A 20,642-nucleotide genomic window follows, 5' to 3' on the forward strand; every position below is an offset into this window, starting at 1 on the left:
AACGGCTGGTGCTCTGCCGAGCATGGGCAAAGAAAATATATTTGGTTACTAGCCGATCTTGTCTGCCTTTGCTTGGCTAAGTATTTTTTGCTAAGAATGATATATATATTTATTTACTACTTTTGGGCTTATGGGCTCCGACATTGTGCTCATTTCCAGAAAAGCTTCTATAGGAACTACCAAACAGCAAATTACCTTGGTACTTACTAAAAGCTAGTGCATATAGCATAGCAAATATGTACTATATACATACATACAAATACTTACAAATATGTGTGTGATATTCAGGGAAAGTAATATAAACGAAGTTTAAGGTTTATCGCAGCTGTGATTTATCAAAACCGCTTCTTATCGCTCACCTACACTGTGAAAGGATACTTGAGTCCAGCTTCCCAGCTCAAAACGTTTGAGCTGTGCGTTGATCGGCAATCAGCCAGTGAGAAGAAAGTTTTTTATATTATAAGTATGTATATACATATGTATGGATAGTTGCATGTAGATAATTGCATTGCAGCTATTGCAAATAAATGATTTAAAAACATTTTTTCCATCTGCAAACTTAATTCTTTCAACACAAAATTGGTAACGAAAATTTTGTGACTTCCAAGCTTGCTTTGGCCTTACGACTTTTTTTTTATCTTGTGAAGAGATTCTTACTAAGATAACCATTACAGCATGCACATAAACATATGTACATATTTGAACTAATTTGTGTGTACATGGGTGTCTGTAACATTATGTATGTCCCGATTAGCTAATATTTCCGGGTGTGATAAAAAGATTGTAATATCTTTGTATAGAATATTTGTGCGTAATTTTCACAGCTTTGTTTAACATTTCTGCCTTCTGTATGTTCATAATTACATACATACATACATACATTATTACGTACATATATACATATTGCATTTAGTGAGTGTACTTGGTTTTAAGCGCACACTACAAATCGTTTTGCTGTAGGTCTCTTTGTTGATTACACTTCGTCGGTGGTGGTATGTACATACATACATATGTACATACATACAAACATTGAATGAATGTATGTATGTATTTCCACTTACCGCAGCCATATGTGCGTACGCTTTGATGTGTAAGTACGTTCATCTATGTGTACCCCTGCAGTACTGCAAGGCTCAGTTGGTACTAAGAGACACAGTTTATCTTGCTCACTAAAAGTATTACAGTTTGGTAGCAATAGGAATGGCGACTCTACCTTGGATTTCAAGTGTGCACAACAAATCTGAAACCGTGTTGTCAAATGGCAGCAATATAAAGCTTGAAAACTAATTTTAATAAAATAAAATAAAGAACACATGTGGGAAATGATTTTAAATAACATAATAAAGCTAAAAATTATGTATTTACTTCCTTTTGGCAATTGCGATCAGTCGGTTCATGGGCGTCGAATGGTCGACGACTGGCGAAAGGGGCGGCGAAATAGGTGATGAGAGGCTGCCGCCCGTTACTGCAGGGGCATTCCGTAGATGTGCACACGCACACGCCCATACGCATGAATTCAAAAGCCAAAACAGTAAATGCTCACATTATAAGCATGTTTGGCTCCAGCTCCAGACTTTTTGGGCTCACTGCGATGTTGGTGGTGGTATCGTTCCATTGCTCCAGCAAGTCTGCATCTGTGTGAGTATCAGCGGTTGGGCTGTCGCCGAAGCTTCGGCTCCCAACACGATTTTCCTCGCACTTTTAGTTCCAATTTGCTAAGCACGCGATCACAACGGTTTTCATTAACATAGGAAAAAGCTTGTGGACTATAGGAAAATGTTATTTCCTGGTGTAAGCTTCAAGTCGCTCGAATACCTTGATTCTGACGAACTCACTGTGTATGCTACATTTTCTTATAATTAATATTTATTTAAATTAAATGTGAGTGATTGTGTTCGTTTAGTATCAACAAAAGTTTCAAATATTATGATTGAATAAATTTTAAGCTTGATTATTACAAATTTGTAAAAAGGTAAGTATTTGGCATAGAATATTGTGATGATAGCGCTTATAGCAGTTATATTTTTTTGTTGTCAAATAAATACAATAGAAAATATGTTGAAATGGATTTGAAATCTGCTCGATTTTGATTGCTATGAAAACTAACAGGGGAATTAAAAAATTGACGTTCTATTTACTTATGTTTCTGTTGAAACATTATATACTATACATAAGTATAAATACATTTAATGAACGAGAACTTAGATTAATGTACCATACACATACAAAACAGTATGTACAAGTACATTAAGGCCTTCGAAGCAGCACTATGTACGCGGGAAAGAAACAGATCTTTCTTTTTGTATAATTAGAGCCAGCTGCCATGACGATTGGCGGCTGGGAAATAGAAGCGTAGAAGAGAAGAACGCACTTAATTGAGTTGATAACAGCATAATTTTATATTGATGCTGTTTAATTTAAATTAAATATATTACGTCATTTATTAGTTTGCTGGAGCACACAAAAACCAAACATGTCGAATGCTTGATCACCCGCTCGTTTTGTTTTATATACAACATTAGACGCGACGATCATATACATATGTAGTATAGTATAGCATATGTCTAATGCAAATGTATTTACTTTTGAATATAATATTTAAACATGACTCATTCTTACATGAAATGGAATTCAACGCAAAGATTTCTTTAAATATTGAGGGTTTCTGTGGAAGCCATATTATACTTGTATGGTACTCCAATCCGCGTCAAAGTTCCAATACTTACATTTATATATACCCAAGATAAAATGATTAATTCATTCTACACTTGGATCTCAGAGGCGTTATGTAGTATGTGTAGTACAAGCTTGTTTTTTCCTCTTTCTCCTCACTCCCCCGCCAATACTGATTTTCCATAACATCCGTAATTCTTGGAATTTACTTAATGATTATGTGTCAGTATGCGAATTCTTATCATGACACTTCAAATCGAAAGGAAGTTATAGCTATAAATATAATTTCTACCCAGGCTCTGCCCGCAGCTGCTGATGTTTTTGCTGCTTTGGTTCAAGTCTGCACATCCCCATAGACACAGTTTTATTATTATAATTGCGTTATGTATTCTTAAGTTTTTAAATTTCTATATTTATTGTACACATAGATACAGAGTATTTCAAAATAGGGGCACCTGGCGAACCACTACAAACAGGAATAACTAACGGATAAATAGCATATACTTTTGGGCGTCTGTACATATAGAGATCGACTGTTATGGTCATAATGATCGGTTCATTAATACAGTTTTGTGTATTTCGTCACTTTTCGATTGAAGTTTGATTGTCGCAGTATACACGTACATAAATATATGTAGAAAACTGGAAAATGCTTAATAGATATTACGGGTAGTTGGCGTCATGCCGCTACATGGATTGCCGTCCATGGTTATAGTTCTTTATGTGAATTTTAAATAGATGCAATAGCCGAGGCGCAGCTCGTCATGGAAACCAAACGCTTACCACAATCAATTGGCCTACAATTTTCGCATTGTCACGCGCGACTGCGCTGTACGCACCTTTTTGTTGCTGTTTTTATAGGTTGGTTGTTTGGATGCCTAACATGTCCGTATTTGGGGAGCACTCTTTGTGTTTGCTTCCAATGTGTCGGTGTTGGAATGATTTTCATCTCGAAAGCTTTAGATGGGATTAGGATGATACAGGGCTTATAAGCCACAAGCTCGTGCGACACAACCACTCTAATAGCTGATGTTTCCTTCTTTCTGGTTTTCCCACCACTTAAGTGTCTCATTTGAAAAACTTTTCAGTGAAACCACTTACCACAGCAATTGTTCACCCGTTCGTTCTTGCGATGCAATACCTCTTACACTCGTACTTGTATGTAATATTGCATTTGGTGGAAATGGTTCCGAAAGAACTCTGTTTCCAAACGACGGCAACTCTCAATTACAAATGTACATTAACAAATTTACATTTCAACATTTTTACACATAATTAAAACAAGAGAGAATGCTGCACTCGCGTATAGCCGACCATGAAATACCCTGTGAAACCAGCTAGTGTAAAATTGTATCTGTAATTTCTTTGGGTTCTCCTATATGGGTGAAATGCTTAATAATAATACAGAACTACATACTTACAAATGTAATATTTGGTTTGTTTAGTTTTGGCATTGCGAACAGCATATACTTGTATCATATTTTGTAGCATATACTTGTAGAGTTAGATTTTTTGAACAGATAGACATGCTTAGATACGTGTAAGTACCCCCCATTCTACTGATCAAGAATATACACATACTATGTTATATGCGTAGTACACATAAAAATATCAAACCATTAAAGTCAATTAAAAAGAAGTAAAATTTGAATCTGCGTACACAAATATATACGCATGTACGACCACCTCATAACTTACATACTTGTATGTACATGCATACATCTGCATATATACAAATGTATGTACACATCAATAATTAGATACACAAAATATCGTAAATTCTTCAAAAATTAATCGCCATGAAGGTTAATAGAATTATAGTGACCTTTTTGTGTCAACAATCTAACTTGTACATTTCTACATTCGTACACTATATATACAAGTATATACATATACTATATGTATATACAAGTACATACATATACAATGGGAGTAGGTATGTACTGTGCATGCTTGAATCGGGGGTGCAGCTCTATAATTTTCGCGACGTTACGCGCGACTTGCTTGCTTAGAGTTAATGCGCAGAGCGCGCTTTTTGGTTGCTTTTATTTATAATTATTTTTTGGTTGGATGTTCAAATGCCTAACATGCTCGTATATGGGGGGCGCTCTTCTATGGTGCCGAACTCATGTGTTTTGTTTTATGACTTCCAATGTGTCGGCGTTAAGATTTTTTTCATCGCAATCCTCGTTGTTTCCAACGAGACTCTGAAGCGGTTTCAGCGCTCAGCCACCAGCAAATTAAATTGGGTTAATTGATAGACAATATTTCATTTTAGCGTTGAACTGTCGATTCGGTTCTAATGAGCTCATTACAGTAGGGCGTGACTGGCTCGACGCTGCGTGAAATACTACCAGATAAGAGATCAGGGCTTCGCTTTTAAAATTGAACTGAGATAAATACAAAAAGCAACTCTCATATCCAATTCATCTATTCTTTACCATTTGTATACTCTGTACATGAATGTGTATGCCATCGTTAGGCCTTACAAACCACAACGCAACCCAGCTGAATAGATTTAACATTTAGGAATTACAACAATTTTCAATATATTGAAAGTTATGCGACCGCTTTGAATGCCTTTTCATTTTTAAATTAAGACGAATGGTGCTTTAAAGCACGAAAGTTGACCACCTTACTTATTTTCAATAGTTATAAAGAACTTCAGTTAGGCGTGGCCAACCCCACAAGACCAAATTTGTCGACTTGTTATGATAAACTAATGCACATATTTCACTTTCTTTCAGGGAAGGACTTGATCATAATGACCATGAATAATATTAAATATATAATCAGGTAACAAAAATTTTTTTAATATAGTCGAACACTCTTTGATATCGAATTCACCGTTTTATAATTATTAAACAAGTTTTAAAAAATGTAAATATCTCGGTTAAGCTATATAATTTTAAAATAGCTTATTGATTCTTAACTCGTAGTAAGTCCAAAGGTGTTCTATACTTTAATCAACATCCTAAAATGCTCATTTCAGTATTTTTCTATATGCGACTGTTTTATTCTGTTTGGTACAAGCGGATTCATCAACTATTGAACGCATTAAGGTGAGTTAATATTCTTTGAAAAACTGTCAACGTTTTGCTACCTGATGAACGCTCGTTACAGAAACACCAAAAATGGTTAAAAGAACGAAATCAGTTGAAAATGGTACCGCCTTCAGTAAGAAATTACACTACGGCCTTTGAAAATTTCAGTGGAAAGCGTTCATATGAAAAAGCTAATTCAAAATGGAACAGCAATGAGGTGTACCCAGAGAACGAAGTCACACCTGAAAATAAATATGATGATCGTCAAATGAGAAAATCAACACCGATAATTATAAACGATTCTACAAGTATGAGCCCAAAAGTAAACGAATCTCGAATATTAAATGCAACAGAACATTTTATGGAGAACACACTGCCAATAACGACAAATATGCCAACAACAACAACAACACTTACAACAACAACACTAACAACAACCACTAAAAGGATCAAGTCAAGACTTCGACAATACCCGAAATGGAGCGAATGGGGTGATTGGAGTGAGTGCTCGCGAGCATGCGGAGGTGGCGTAATGCACCAAACACGGAAGTGCATAAGTCGGTGAGTAGATTTATCCAAACTTTAAAATAAGCAATTTGTAACAAAATAGATATATATGGACTGCTGTTTATGGGATTCCTGTAATGTGAGTCGAACAAATTTCGTTTTGATCTCGGATTTTTATATATGAAGATTCTGTGTTGAGCTTAATGTTTATTTTAAATATTTGCAGCAATATATTGACGGGAGTACGATATACGACCGATACTTGCGTGGGTCTTATCAAGCGTTATAAGCTCTGCAATGATCATCCTTGTTTAAAGGGATCTGAAGACATTAGAGCGATCCAATGTGCCATGTACAATGAATTCAATTTTCATGGAGTTCATTACAGCTGGATACCATATATAAAAGGTATTCAATTTAAGAGAGTCCGTATATTTTATTTATTGTTCGATTCCAGACGATGCCGAGTGTGAACTTAACTGTAGACCCGTGGGAACGAAGTTCTTTGCCACTCTTAATGAGACTGTACTTAATGGTACACCTTGCTCCCGTCCGGCTGAATATTATCGCTTGAATAATTCAAGCCGTGCTATTTGTGTCGACGGAATTTGTAAGGTAAACTATTTTTGCAAATATTTTAGGTATAACAAATAATATAAATCATACACAAATATAAATGTAACGTTAAATTTAATTGACTATGGATCGATAATTTACAAATATATCGACATTCGAACTGCATTCGTGAACTAAGAACTGAAGGAGCGATAAGCTACAGATAACGAGGAACTAAAGAACCAGTGAACTTTTATTGCGAAGTGAGAACTCAAAGACCGTTGGACTATGTATATCACTGGCATTGATAGTTATGAAGTCAACTAAAAATGTTTTGTTTTATTAAATGCGTATTTTATTTTCTGATTTGCTTGAAGGCCGTACACGCAAATGGAGCCATTAATGGTTTTTATGCAAACAGCAAGGCGGTAAGCTGTGGAGGGCTTTTATGTCGGCCAGTAGCGGGAATCTTCACACGTGACCCCTTGCCAGTGGATACTTATACTCATGTAGCAACCATACCCGCCGGTGCCTCAAATATCTCCATTACCGAATTAAAGAACAGCGAAAATTTACTGGGTACGTAGCAGATATCTTTGTGAGGAAATAGTGTGATAACCGCGAGATTGCAGCTTTGCGTGTGCCGGAGCTGGAGTACGTATTCAATGGTGAGAATATGGTGTCCGAAAGCGCCTCGTATGAGGTAGCAGGGGCTACTTTCGATTATCACAGAATCGATGGAGTCGAACAAGGCGAAGGAGTTACGGAATGGATTACTGCCATTGGTCCAATAACGGCCCAATTGGACCTCTTGGTAATATTGTTTTAAAATTCGATAAGCATTCATAATAAGTGCCAACATTTTTTTTACAGGTGTATACTAAAACAGCCAACCCAGGTATCAAATATGAGTACTTGTTGCCTATAATATCTGAGTCTGAGGAGAATGAGTTGCCATTAGAGTATAGCGGTGGCGTTTTAAAGGAGGGCTTACTGGGCAGTTCGCGTCCTGGGCGCAGACGGAAGTATAATTGGAAGGTAATTGGTTTCAGTGGTTGCACAAAGTCTTGCGGAGGTGGTACTCAATCACCAATTCTTCGATGTGGTCGTGAAAACCCCGTTCGTTACTACTCTCAGCGTCGCTGTTTGCACTTGGAGAAGCCGGTTCTTAATGAAAACCTTCTGCGTTGCAACACCCAACCGTGTCCGGCCTACTGGCGTCCGAATGAATGGGGCCCCTGCCGCTGTCACCACGGACAGGGGTTCCGCAATCGTGAACTCAGTTGCGTACAGGAGCTTGCATCGAATATTGTTATACACGTGGATCGCTCCGCCTGCTTAGAGACGCAGCCGCCATCCCAAAAGGAATGCGAGTGTCCAAAGAACCAAAGACACAACCACTTACATAACCGCTCAGATTTCAAAAATGTCACTCACAGTCAGTACAATGCCCACAAAAAGACCAGGACGTCCGCTTGGCTTATGTCGAACTGGAATAACTACTGTTCAGCACAGTGCGGCACGGGTGTGGAATACCGTACGATTTTCTGCGATCGTTCAAAACTCAGCTCAGAACGTTGTAATCAACGTGACGCTCCAGATATCAAAAGACCGTGCCAAACAGAGCGCTCGTGTGATTTCGGAGACTGGTTTACTGGCCCTTGGACCCCTTGCAATGGAAACTGCTTCAATTTGACGAGCAGTAGAATGGTGATCTGCATTAAGAATCAGCTTATAACTGACGAGGAAGAATGTTTGCCGGACGTAAAGCCGCAGTCATTTAAAATGTGCTCCCATGATGAGGTTGAATACTGTGCACCACGCTGGCACTATTCCGCGTGGTCAGAAGTAAGTAAAAAAAATAAAACAATATCCACAATGACAATTTTAATTATAGTTATAACTATTTGCTTCAAATGATATTCTGATAAGCAAATTGTTTTTAATGTATCAATTCTGACAGCTTTATGATCCTATCTAATTAGTAACTTTTTTAACTGTATTTTTATACAAATACTCTTTTGTGTTTGTGTTGACCGCTTTCCCCATTGGTTGTTTGAAGCAGTCAACGCTTTTCTTCAACGCTTTATTCTTTAGCCGCCACCTATCAATCACTTTTTTTGATTAAAACGATAGAATTCCGAACACAATATAAATATTTCAACGCTGTTCATCATACGCATTTTTTTCTTAATTTTTTTTCTTGTTTTTTATTAATTATACTTTAAAATGATTTTCCTCTGTAAACCTTTAGTGCTCAAAATCATGCGATGGTGGGACACAGCGGCGAGCGGTGAAATGTCTGTCCTATGATGAGAGGCAGAATGCATTGCAAGAGTCGAGCGAATGCCAGTACGCAGTTCGCGAGCCCATCTTTCGTAATTGTAATACCCAAAAATGTGAAGGTAAGTCGGAAAATAGGCTCGTATTCAAAAGAAGTTTGATGAATACTCAATGGTTGTAATATTATTTATAGAGAACAAGAACGAACAGCTCCATAATGATACATCGATTGCCTGCATAGATCGATTCGCGAACTGCCAATGGGCTCTGCAGGCGAAGCTGTGCAACCATAATTACTATCGGACTAATTGCTGCTACTCCTGCACGCACACGCTTCCATTAACGACTTTTAAATAAATGTAAACCAGCTGTAGCCAATTTGGTATTTAAAACCTATAAATAACGATTTAAAATAAAAAATACTTCCTAAGCATAAGATCCAAAAGTATATTTTCAGTTCGACTTTGATTGAAATCAGTGGCTACGTTTCTAACAACTTAGCTGTTCCTATTACTTCCAAAAATAAGGAAACAATTGAGCTGCTACCTCCTGAATATTACTCGTTTCAGTCTCTGTTTCAAATTTTCCATAAATCAAATCTTACTAAAAACTTAAAAACTATCTTTATCAGTAGACTCCTAAAAGTATGCAATGGTTTCATCATCATGAAAAGTGTGAACTGCTTTGTTATAAGTACAGTATCCGTCATACTTTGGTGGCAAGTTTGCTATAAAATGTAATATTTTGATTACTTCTCTCCAATACCTACATCCTACATTTCCATCATCATGATTTTGAATATTATATAGTTTACCACAGAAAATCGAGCTATTCTAGATGATATTTTAAATATAATTGAAGTAATGGTCTTCTTGTGTGTATGTATCTTTACATCGGCATGACGCGTCTGGAACGGAGATTGGTCATTTTTATATAACGCGTGACTCTATTACGCAACAAAAGTGACATATTATATAGGCCATCGCCCAGTTTATTATATACACGAAGTCCTCTTTAAAAAGCACTCGGTCACGAAACCGAAACCCTCATAACATTTTCCAACTTTATTGAAACATCCAACTACCTCGTCCGTAGTCCAACCAAGAAAAGGCTTTTTCGTTACTTCGCCTGTTAGGACAACATTAAATGACCACTTCCCCGCCGCAACTATTGTGGAGGTGTGCGTGCTTATGGGAGTGAAAGTTGACGCACGCCAAAGAAAGTGATTAAATCAGCACGATAGGTTGTAGGTGTGTGCACTCAAATGTTACACTTTTACTCTTTCGAAAGGAATGCTACGAATTTGTGAAGGAGTTTGGCATTCTTGCCATGTGATTGCCATTGGTTGCACTCATTTCTTTGAAGCCCTGTTCAGGAACTAATACCTGTACATAGAAGAGGCAGAAGAAGGCAAAACATCCTAAATATCTAGAGAAGTTAAATGGGAACTGGAATAAATTGATATCACTATATCCAGTCATTTGTTTCTAACAGTCAAAAATATATATCGTGCGGCTTAGATGTTGTATACGTTCGGGGATATTGAGAAGTTTGTCATTGGGGCTATGGGACCACCATATACACACATAGCTGCCAGAGACTTTGCAAGGATATATGAGCTTCGGCGCTCGGAAACCAACGAATAGAGCGTGTGCGGCTTCAGCTTTTGAGTTGCTTCAGTGTATGAATATAAGTCGGTAGGAGTGCTATATTCAATAGATTATAGTCGGACGAAGGCAAAAATGACGACATCGTGCCTTTCTCATTCTTATAGAATGGCACGCTAAAACAAGTTTGGCCTTAATTTAGTAGCTGGCTGCATGAACATGGACATAAACAATATTATGTGGGGACGCTCAGCTATTTAGCAGTCTATGTGTATGTGGTGGTGGCAAATTATATGAATGTAGTATCACAATATATGCAATTCCCTTTCAGTTTCAAATATCATTGTTCTGGCAGGAAAAATGTTTATAATGTTGCTATTTTATATTATACATTTGAACTATAGCTCAAAAAATTGTATTCGAAATATAAAAAAAAAAAATGAATTACGAGTTCATGTATGTATGTTTAAACATGCTTATATGTATATATTTCTTATTTAATCAAATATAATTTCAATTGTCTTCTATTTGGAGGTGTGCCAAAATATTTGTTCGTGTCTTTTTTATGACTATATACTATATGTGCGTACGTATATATATATATGTATATTTTAAATAAAAAAGGAATAAAGCATTCTCAGACGGCTTATAGAATATTTTCTAACATTTGTTGTTCCATCAGTAACCAGTTGATGGTTTATATTTTTGATCATTTTATTGGGTAAGCTAAAGAACTTCTCATAAGCGTTTGATGTTCTTTATATATATGTGAAAAGCATAGGAACAGTTCTTGAGAATTACATAAAACTTTAGGGCCAGATATGATAGTAATATTCAGAGCCGTTTTTATATTCAAATTATCTAATTGATTAATATAGACTCTTAAAAACGTAATTTTTAATATTCACAATATTAATATTATTATTAGTAGCGTTCATCATACAAACCCTGTGGAGTGCGAGACTTTATTTACTTTATTGATTTGCACCTTAAAAATCCCCCATTGTTTTACCTTCCTCAGATCTCTATAAACAATATCGTTTAACGGAATAATGCTAAAACACATGTGTACATTATTTTCGTATAACAGAAACTTAACAGCAGCGTGTTTGCTGGCGATAATGAGTTTGAATCGAATAACGGGTTCGAGTTCAAACATGTTGTATGTGCAGCCGAAAAATTCAGGTGGTGCATAGTGTAAAAACAGTTTGTTATTTGTTTCCAGCCTGGTCGGTCGTCGCGTCACCGCTTTCTTCAGAAAAGCTTCACCCGAAACCAAAAGTATTCAAAACGCGTGCTTTTGTTAACACCTTTTGTAAGCTAAGAACATGAATGAAAAAGTTTCGTAATAATAAATAAAATAATATTGTACATATGAACAATATTCTGCATAATTTAAACTGGACAACTGCCGTTTTGTTACATAAACCTAGTTTATGTTATCCAACACGCGTAAATACCACCACAAGAAAACTATTCAAACTCTTTTCATGTGGTCAGTTTTGCTTACAAAATATTCAGGATATGTAGTATAACCACCGACTCTCAGACACATGTGAAAAAAGTGAATTGTTCATTGTTATTCTAAAAGAGCTTTGGCTCTTTTCCAGCCTTGAATAGCAAAATAAAGAGCATTGGCATATATGTATGTATGTATCTCTAGTCGGGAAAAAAACAATCCATGAAGAATGTCCAACTTTAAGTTTGGCGTGTAGTGTGTGTGTGTGCCTGCAGTAGTTTTTAACCGACGCACGCAGCTTCAATAACAGCTGTTTGCTGCCTGTTGTATGAAAAGAAAGCAAAGTGTTGAAAGAAGAAGAGTAAACAGTGTGATGTTGTTGACGATTGCATCCTTGCAAAAGCTGATCGGTATACCAAAATAACTATGTTTATTAAGAATAGTTATTCGAGTCCTTTTGGTTGATGGTTAAAATTAGTAGCCCGAACGGAATAACTCCTGTATTTTTGTAAACCTCTACAGCTTCGAAATGTTCGAGTCTGGCCGATTATCTTTAATATTTTAAGCTGCAGTTGCTTGTTTTTCAAATATAATAACTAAGTTCCTGCTCTTATACTAGCATAAATGGTGCTTAACTAATTAATTGTTAATTTAAAAACTTTTTTTTTTCGTCCTGTTTCCAAGATATTGGAACATTGAAACTTTAATAGCGTAAGCTCCAAGGTTGGGCAAGCTTCATACCCTGCACCCAAATGGTGAACTATATCGATGCTCTCGCTTGAAAGATCTAGAAGGAGTGCTCATAAATCCGTTAGTGGATGCAGTAGCACAAAATTCTATATTACCTGCCCCCATTTGGTGCAACATATTTGAATAGAGTCACGAAACAAACATAAGTTTTGTTAATTGTAAATGGATGGATGGATGGTTCAATCAATATGAATGAAAACAGTAAAGAATATTGTGATAAGGGGCCCGCTATTGCTAGATCATGAGGGCATTCTTTCTATCAGTGTATGTACTTGTACGAGTATGTGTACGTATTTCTGTAAATACTATCTAAACTAAATTCTATGAGAATATTTACAGACTCGTACTATATACATATGCATGCATGTATGTGTGTATCCGTTTGTTTATACATAGGTGTTGTTCGAGAAAATGGCGCCCGTCTTACGGCGACATTGGTGGGGATAGTGAAATACTTGTTAGTATACTAACTACGAAGTGGTCCATTTTTGACATATTATCCCACGACTTCTTCTTGAATAGATTATGTACAACTATATGAGAGTGTGTGTGTTCGCGACTCTGCTTGTGTGCGTGCGTGTGCCTATCCGTGTGTGGCTACGCATGGCTCTGTACCAAAAATATGCCCCATACAGCGTAAGAGTCCATTTATCGTACACAAATAGCTTTTGTTCTGAAAATTTAAATTCTTTGTACAATTTTCTTGGCAAGAGCTCGATGTAAAATATGAATATGCAAAGTAATTTCGCTAGTCTAACAACATATCTGATGCCCTTGCGCTCATCAACGTCGCTAGTCCGACTAGTCGGCTAGTCCGTCGCTAGTTCGTCGCCCGACTCATCACCACTCCCGAAAATTTTGATGTTCTGAAACTGCTGCAAGCAATTGTGTAAGCACGGCCACTGCCTCTGTTACTTTTTATTTTTAAACAGGAACCGTTCCCACATTACGCAAAGGCGGCACAAATTTATCATCAATTCCACGAAGCTAGTCTACAATACAGTTTTTGTTCTTAATACTTATTTATGGTCGGTCGATCTACAAGTATGTTCACTCCGTGTAGGCTCTGCACCGCGATTGTTATTATTTTTATTTCGTTACTTTGAAATTCAATGTTTTGTTATTGGAACACTAGCTGCGACAAAATAAACTCCACTGACATCTCATAATAAAAGATGATTGCTTTTATCTTCATTTCTACGTACTAGTAGAAGCACTATATATATTCCGGCCGCAAAGTGTAGTCCCAGATACTTATACATATACTGTGTCCATAGTACATCCAGTTTTAACATGTCCATAGGATCGAATGCTTTGATGTTTAAGAAAATACGTCACTGAGAGTATGTTTGTGAATCTATTTTCAAAAAAGAATTCCGAACGCCAGAGACACGGGTGCTCGGCTCTTGGTATATTAAAATAATTTGTTATTTTCTGAAGGGGTGTAAATGTTACATAGATTTAATGATCTGCGCCGAAACTACTTTTAAATTGGATAGTCAATTCCATTTAGTTTCATTTAATTTTAATAATTTTGTACGCTGTGCTTCTGGTTCTGATTCTGATTCTGAATCCGAATGATGTTTTGGTGTAGAAAAGAAATTCACTTTTTTCAAAAACTGTTGTTATGCCACAAATTTGTTGGCAATATATCAATAAGAATTAAACGTATACCAATTTATATGAACAAAAGAGAGGAATAGTATAAGAAAACGAAGACATGAAAAAGATAAAATTTTGAAAATTTTGTTGGCCAACTCTTGAAAACGTGCGGGCCTAGTAATACATCAGACTTATTTTAGCAGAAAGCCCCTGAAAATAAACAAATCTATTCCCAAATACAGTTGCCACGAGTGGCGACCACGACCAGGCGAGATAGGAAGCGGGCGGTGCGTTTATTTCTATTATCGCAACATGGCATATTGTATTTGGCCGCGTCCATTATGCGGCAAACGGCTGATGGCTGACGGCTAACGACGCCTCGTCTGAGACATCCGACAGACACATCATTTGTGTGTCATGAATGATTTCGGAAACTAAATTTGTTTCAACGTGAAATTCATGCGATTAGAACGGACACTACCTTACCACTGTAGGATGAAAACACTGCTCCAACTCCAACTCTTCTGGCCATGGCTATCAGCTTTCATGTACATTTCAAATTCATTGCACCACATTTTAGGGCTTGCCGGCCCGGTAGCTAGATAGCTGCCCAACAATCTGTTAGATGGCTAGATGGCCAATAAAAAGTAGTATGCCGTTCGCGAGTAGGCCAGATGGGGGCCGCTAAGGTGATTTTTGACAGTATGTCGATAATTAAACAATGAACTCACCCAAATATAAACACACCCAGCCGAAGTGAACATTTGTATGTACTTGTATGTATGTATGTATTCGTGTTTTGCGTCTGTAAACCGATGGCAGCAAAGCTCAAATCGACTCACCAAGAGCTAAACCAAACAATCACACAATCGCACAGCGCAGTCTAAGTTTATTTAATTCTAAACTTTTTCAGCACTTCGAAGGTAAATAAGTAGCTGCCTCTGCATACCGACTATATACTCGTACTCGCAATTGAAATCAGATGTTTTGACCAGCAACATAACTAAATTTATGCATTTTTCCCCCGGCCATATTGAAAAATAAACAAACAGGTTGGAAAAAATATAACATTTACCATTTGAAGATCACAAATATACATTTATTGCTTTTTTCCTCAGATTTCGTAAGTGTTGTGTGCATTAATTGCTCGGCAAAAAGCGGGCTCGTGTGTGCGATTTAACAAATAAATTAAATGTTTACCACTCGATTGTTGGCGTAGCTATAATATTTGATTAATGATAAGCTCGTAAACTTATCATCTCAGTAGTCCCTCGAAATCTTTGGCAAAGCCGACATGCACAATTCATCGTGCGCCTGGTACTTTCCGTGGCCTTTGGCTGGTCAGCAGCAGAAGGTAATGGCTCTGCAGACACCAGTCTCAGACAAAATTTCTGGCGTCTACCCAGGCTCGGCGCTTAACCCACTGGGCGCTCTCCAGGTGCAGTCCAATCTGCATATCCGACCACATCATCAGCATTCCCAGCAGCAGCCATCGGTGATTCCCCACCAGCGCCCACACACCCCTACACCCACACCCACACCCTCGCCTTCCGTAGCCTACAACTTTACGCCTTCACTTCTAAACACACACGCACAACTGCAGGAATCGGCGACAAGATACGCAGTGGCCGCACAGGCAACTCAAGGCTCGCTTCAAGGATATGCCCGCACACATATGCTGCATCCCACCATGCTGTCGCCGCTGTCCTTAGCTTCCTGCATGGCGGCAGCTGGAACAACATCCTTCGGCGGGGTGCTGCCCCAACAGCCGACCTATGGAGAGCCGCCTTTAAAGTGTATATCGGTATATCCTCAGGAGGCACAGCACCCGCAGGTTGCCACATCGATGAACATTAATTTAGGAATACTGGCACTGGGAAACTATGGAGCCAAAACAAATCCAAGCACTGCAGCCTTGCCCAGCAATAGGACTGTGAGTACTGCCACCAACAGACCCATTTACAATTACAAGTTTTTAAAATTAGCGAGGCATGTGCCTCTCTAATTCTAATTCAAATACTGTTGAACAGAACTACCCGTATGAAGTTGATAAATTCTTCACACATATCATAGAAGTACACAATACTTGTATTGACCCAGTTTTTAGTCTGTCTGTTAACCTAGATGGTACGAAATTTGCACTTGATTTCAAAAGAAGTTTTCGATGAGCTCTAGAGTTAAATTTTGTATACATGTAATCAAATTTCAAGGCCTTAATCATTGGGACTAGCAATCTAAAATCGCGTGGAATAATTTTACAATTGCAAGAGCAGCAGACAATAAATTTCGATTTTAATTTTTACAGAGAAGTAAGTAATGTCAAATTAGGGCACCTAATATTTCGGAACAATAAGGGGACATTTGACAGCAGAGCTTAGGATCTGCGAATGATATTTGAAAACAAAGCGTTTGTGTCTACAGGTGTTAGGCTTCAAATTGATGACAAGTGAGACCAGCTATGGAAAATGTTGGTCATCTGGTCGAGTGAGGTTGGTGAGGTTGGTGAGAGGGTGAGAGGTTCGGTCAATGCTTTAACGAAATTCTTATTTTTAATCAAACCAACACGCAAGCAAATACAAATTAAAAACGGCAATAACCACGAATAAAAATTGGCCAAACGGAACAAGAACACATACAATCATAACAGGTGATGCAACCGCAACAACAAACGCAACCGCAACCGCAATAACATTTGCAACCACAACATCATACAGAAGAACAGCAACAGTGGCAACCACGACAGTTATGTTAAAAACGATCACCAACAAGCAAGCCAGAACTTATATCAAACACCGCTAATTAGTCGCAGGCGAGGCAAGTGGCCATCGAAATATGGCAGCTGATTAAATTATAATTTATTCGACCGCAAGCAGTACACCTTGATTCACTTAAAGTGTTCTTTAAAAATAATAGTTTAGTCCTCATCATTGTGCAAGGTAACATGACTTGGGGTTATTGTTCGAAATTAGATTCTCGATCCTGAGTCTTCACTTACTATATGCTTTACATAGATAATGTGGGCGATTACAAAATGTGGAAATCCTAAATAACAGTTTCTGACTGATCCCATAATTATGAGGGGCCCTAGACTAAGTCGCTTATCTACTCTTTTCTTTATAATGTATGCGTTTGGTCATAGAATACACTATGTTTATTTTTCCAACGAATACACATTCAAAGGCACTATTCGTATATGGGATAAATATAATACATATATATTCATATATATATTTATTTTCCTTCTGCCAAGTACCTAGAAACTTATATGTTGTTTCCTTGTTCCTTGTTTTTCTTTGTTAAAAAAGATTATTTCTCCAAATGATTTTGGAAAAAAAACACTGAGGGTACCAGAGAAGCGGAAAACTGAAGACTCTGACCAAATAAAGGATTTGAAAAAGGTACCAACAACTGAGCACGAAATATATAAAATGTAGACGCTTACAGCTCCGGATACATATTTCTTATTTCAGGCTAAACTAGAGACAAAGGCTTTGAAAGCAAAAAGGCCTGGTTTTACGGACGAAAGATATCAAGAAACATCCTATTACATTGAGAACGGTAAGTTTCCAAAATAAACGAGGCTTACAATGCCAAAATGTTGCTTCTATAATTCCCCTAGGACTTCGGAAAGTCTACCCCTATTACTTTACGTTCACAACGTTCACTAAAGGGCGCTGGGTTGGTGAAAAGATCTTAGACATATTTGCTAGAGAATTCCGAGCCCATCCAGCAGAGGAGTACGAGCGTTGTATTCAAACAGGAACACTGACAGTAAATTTCGAGAAAGTGCCCGTGGACTACCGCCTAAAACACAATGACTTGTTGGCAAATATTGTTCACAGGTAATCAATCAGTAAAATGTATCTTCTATATTTTGGAAAGTATTATCGATCTAAGCAAACGGGAGCATTTTCCCGAGACGGAATTATGCTTGAATAACTATTTGTATCGTATTTACTTTTCAAAAGGATGGTATAATGAATTTTGATATATCTGCGACTAACAGTTTCAAATGTTATATAAATCAATAAGAAGTCAGTAAATTACTTTTAGTTTTAAAAATAACTTTTCGAATTGGAATAGATAGACAGAAAACGGATGAGTACCGATTATTAGCGATAACTTAACTTTCCTTTTCCGAACTGCTTTGGAAAATGTTCTTAGAAGATATTATTTTTTGATGCCTGCTTTAAAGCCTTTTTAAATAATTTATTTCGTAAAAATTCTTACAGACATGAAGTACCAGTATCCTGTCAGCCAATCACGATTGTCCATATAGATGAGGACATTGTGGTTGTAAATAAACCAGCTTCGATACCTGTAAGTGGCATTGTTGACAGCCATATTTTATATGTTAGAGTTACCCCCAATCTCCCATCAAATTAGCTATACTGGCAACAACAAAATTGATTGTTTTTTCTTTTACAGGTACATCCTTGCGGTCGCTACCGGCACAATACAGTTGTGTTCATTCTCGCTAAAGAATTGAACTTGAAGAATCTACGCACAATTCACCGCCTGGATCGGTTAACATCGGGTCTATTGTTGTTCGGTCGCACTCCGAAAAAGGCGCGACAAATGGAACAACAGATACGTAACAGACAGGTGGAAAAGCAATACGTGTGCCGAGTGGATGGTATATTTCCAGAGTAAGCTGCTCCGCTTTGTAATGTTAAGAGAAACTCTTCGTAATGGATCCATTTATATTTTAGTGGGGTCGTTGACTGCAACGAACCAATTCAAGTGGTCAGTTACAAAATCGGGGTTTGTAAAGTTTCTCCGAGAGGAAAGGAGTGCACTACAACATTTCAAAAGCTTTCACAAAACGACAATAGCAGCGTTGTCCTCTGCAAGCCCCTCACCGGCCGCATGCATCAGATACGGGTACATTTGCAATATTTGGGTAAGCTATACTTAAGATTATTCTACAACTGACTTACATATAAGTATTTTTCGGTAGGCTACCCCATTGTGAACGATCCTTTATATAATCACGAAGTTTTCGGACCGCTAAAAGGCCGTGGAGGCGATATTGGCGGCAAGTCAGATGATGAACTCATTAGAGATCTCATTTGTATACACAATGCTGAAAATTGGCTGGGAATTGATAGTGACTCAGACATATCATTGTTTAAAACTACCAAAGATGAAGCGGACCGAGAAAGCCTCAGTACCGATCAAATTTCTGGTAAGCTGCCTGCCTTTGCTAAAACTGGGAAACTATTGATTTCACTTGTCGAAAAAATCGAAATTTTTTGTAACAAGGAATGTGCTTGCCCATTCCTTAGTTTTGTTAAATCAGGTCTACTGTTTGAGTAGAAACATAAATCTTGTAGTTATTTACGAATCGCTCAAAAGTAAATTAATAAGTAGCGTCAATTTTTTCTAAAAGAGCTGTGTTTCTAAATTGGGTTCATCCTTCTTGTAACAAAGTCTTGTCGAAGAGTATTACACATGTATGTATGTATGTATGTGTATAAATATAAATGTTGTTATTAAAGGAATTCACCACAATGATGCTCATATTGGTATTGGTACGCATTCTCCAGAAAGCACTCCTCTGAGCGTAGAAAGTCCTCTTTCTGAAAAGGAAAGTTGGACTCAGAAAGAAAGCACAGAAATCACCGAGAGGATGTGTAATGCAGCTCCTCTGCTGCTCACTCAGGAAAGCACAGAAGATCCAGTAGACATAATGTTTAAAGCGGATAAAATGACAGACGATAAGCACTGCTATGAGTGCAAAGTGCACTACCGGGACCCAAAGCCAAAGGACCTTGTTATGTACTTACATGCATGGAAGTATAAGGTATAATTTGAACAAGTTAAAGTACCAAGGCTTGAATTTTAATTATACATTTTTGAATTACAGGGCCCAGACTGGGAATATGAAACCGAGCTTCCAAACTGGGCTCGCCCGGAGTGGGACGAATCCGAATCGACTTGAGCGGAACGTGTTCAAATAATAGCTGCTTGCCGTAACTTTATTTATCATAGACAAAATTTGATATTTATTCATTAAGTTATTAAGTTGTAGAAATATTAATAAAAATGTATTTCTCTATATAAAACTGGACATAAATTTCGATAGTTGTCCTTTGTGTGCATAGTTTGCATTTCAATTATATTTATAAGGGGTTTCTGTTGTAAAAATAAGGATGAAAA

At 37.4% G+C, this 20,642-nt stretch overlaps 2 protein-coding genes across 4 annotated transcripts; both read left to right on the plus strand.

The window, feature by feature from the left end:
- Positions 1 to 7,086: 7,086 nt before the first annotated feature.
- Positions 7,087 to 9,510, plus strand: LOC115631549 (thrombospondin type-1 domain-containing protein 4). Its single transcript, XM_030528326.1, has 5 exons — positions 7,087 to 7,358; positions 7,412 to 7,593; positions 7,653 to 8,627; positions 9,034 to 9,184; positions 9,256 to 9,510. The coding sequence occupies exons 1-5, from the start codon at positions 7,109 to 7,111 to the stop codon at positions 9,417 to 9,419; spliced, it is 1,722 nt and encodes a 573-aa protein (XP_030384186.1). The 5' UTR covers positions 7,087 to 7,108; the 3' UTR covers positions 9,420 to 9,510.
- A 2,384-nt stretch (positions 9,511 to 11,894) lies between these two features.
- Positions 11,895 to 20,553, plus strand: LOC115631320 (RNA pseudouridylate synthase domain-containing protein 2). Of its 3 annotated transcripts, none has more exons than XM_030528037.1 (12): positions 11,895 to 11,950; positions 15,394 to 15,532; positions 15,599 to 16,413; positions 17,786 to 17,878; positions 17,951 to 18,038; positions 18,100 to 18,322; positions 18,713 to 18,800; positions 18,909 to 19,129; positions 19,193 to 19,383; positions 19,441 to 19,668; positions 19,982 to 20,286; positions 20,350 to 20,476. In XM_030528037.1, exons 3-12 carry the CDS (start codon positions 15,775 to 15,777, stop codon positions 20,422 to 20,424), a joined length of 2,151 nt encoding a protein of 716 aa, XP_030383897.1. In that variant the 5' UTR covers positions 11,895 to 11,950; positions 15,394 to 15,532; positions 15,599 to 15,774; the 3' UTR covers positions 20,425 to 20,476. The 3 variants fall into 3 exon arrangements, with proteins under 3 accessions (XP_030383897.1, XP_030383898.1, XP_030383899.1); XM_030528038.1 differs by having other exon boundaries at positions 11,899 to 11,984; positions 20,350 to 20,553; XM_030528039.1 differs by lacking the exons at positions 18,713 to 18,800; positions 19,193 to 19,383; positions 19,441 to 19,668; positions 19,982 to 20,286; positions 20,350 to 20,476 and having other exon boundaries at positions 11,899 to 11,984; positions 18,909 to 19,111.
- Positions 20,554 to 20,642: the final 89 nt, after the last annotated feature.

This window comes from Scaptodrosophila lebanonensis, unplaced genomic scaffold (genome assembly GCF_003285725.1).
Source record: "Scaptodrosophila lebanonensis strain 11010-0011.00,11010-0021.00 unplaced genomic scaffold, SlebRS2 tig00001412-arrow-pilon, whole genome shotgun sequence".
Taxonomy (NCBI): Eukaryota; Metazoa; Arthropoda; class Insecta; order Diptera; family Drosophilidae; genus Scaptodrosophila; species Scaptodrosophila lebanonensis.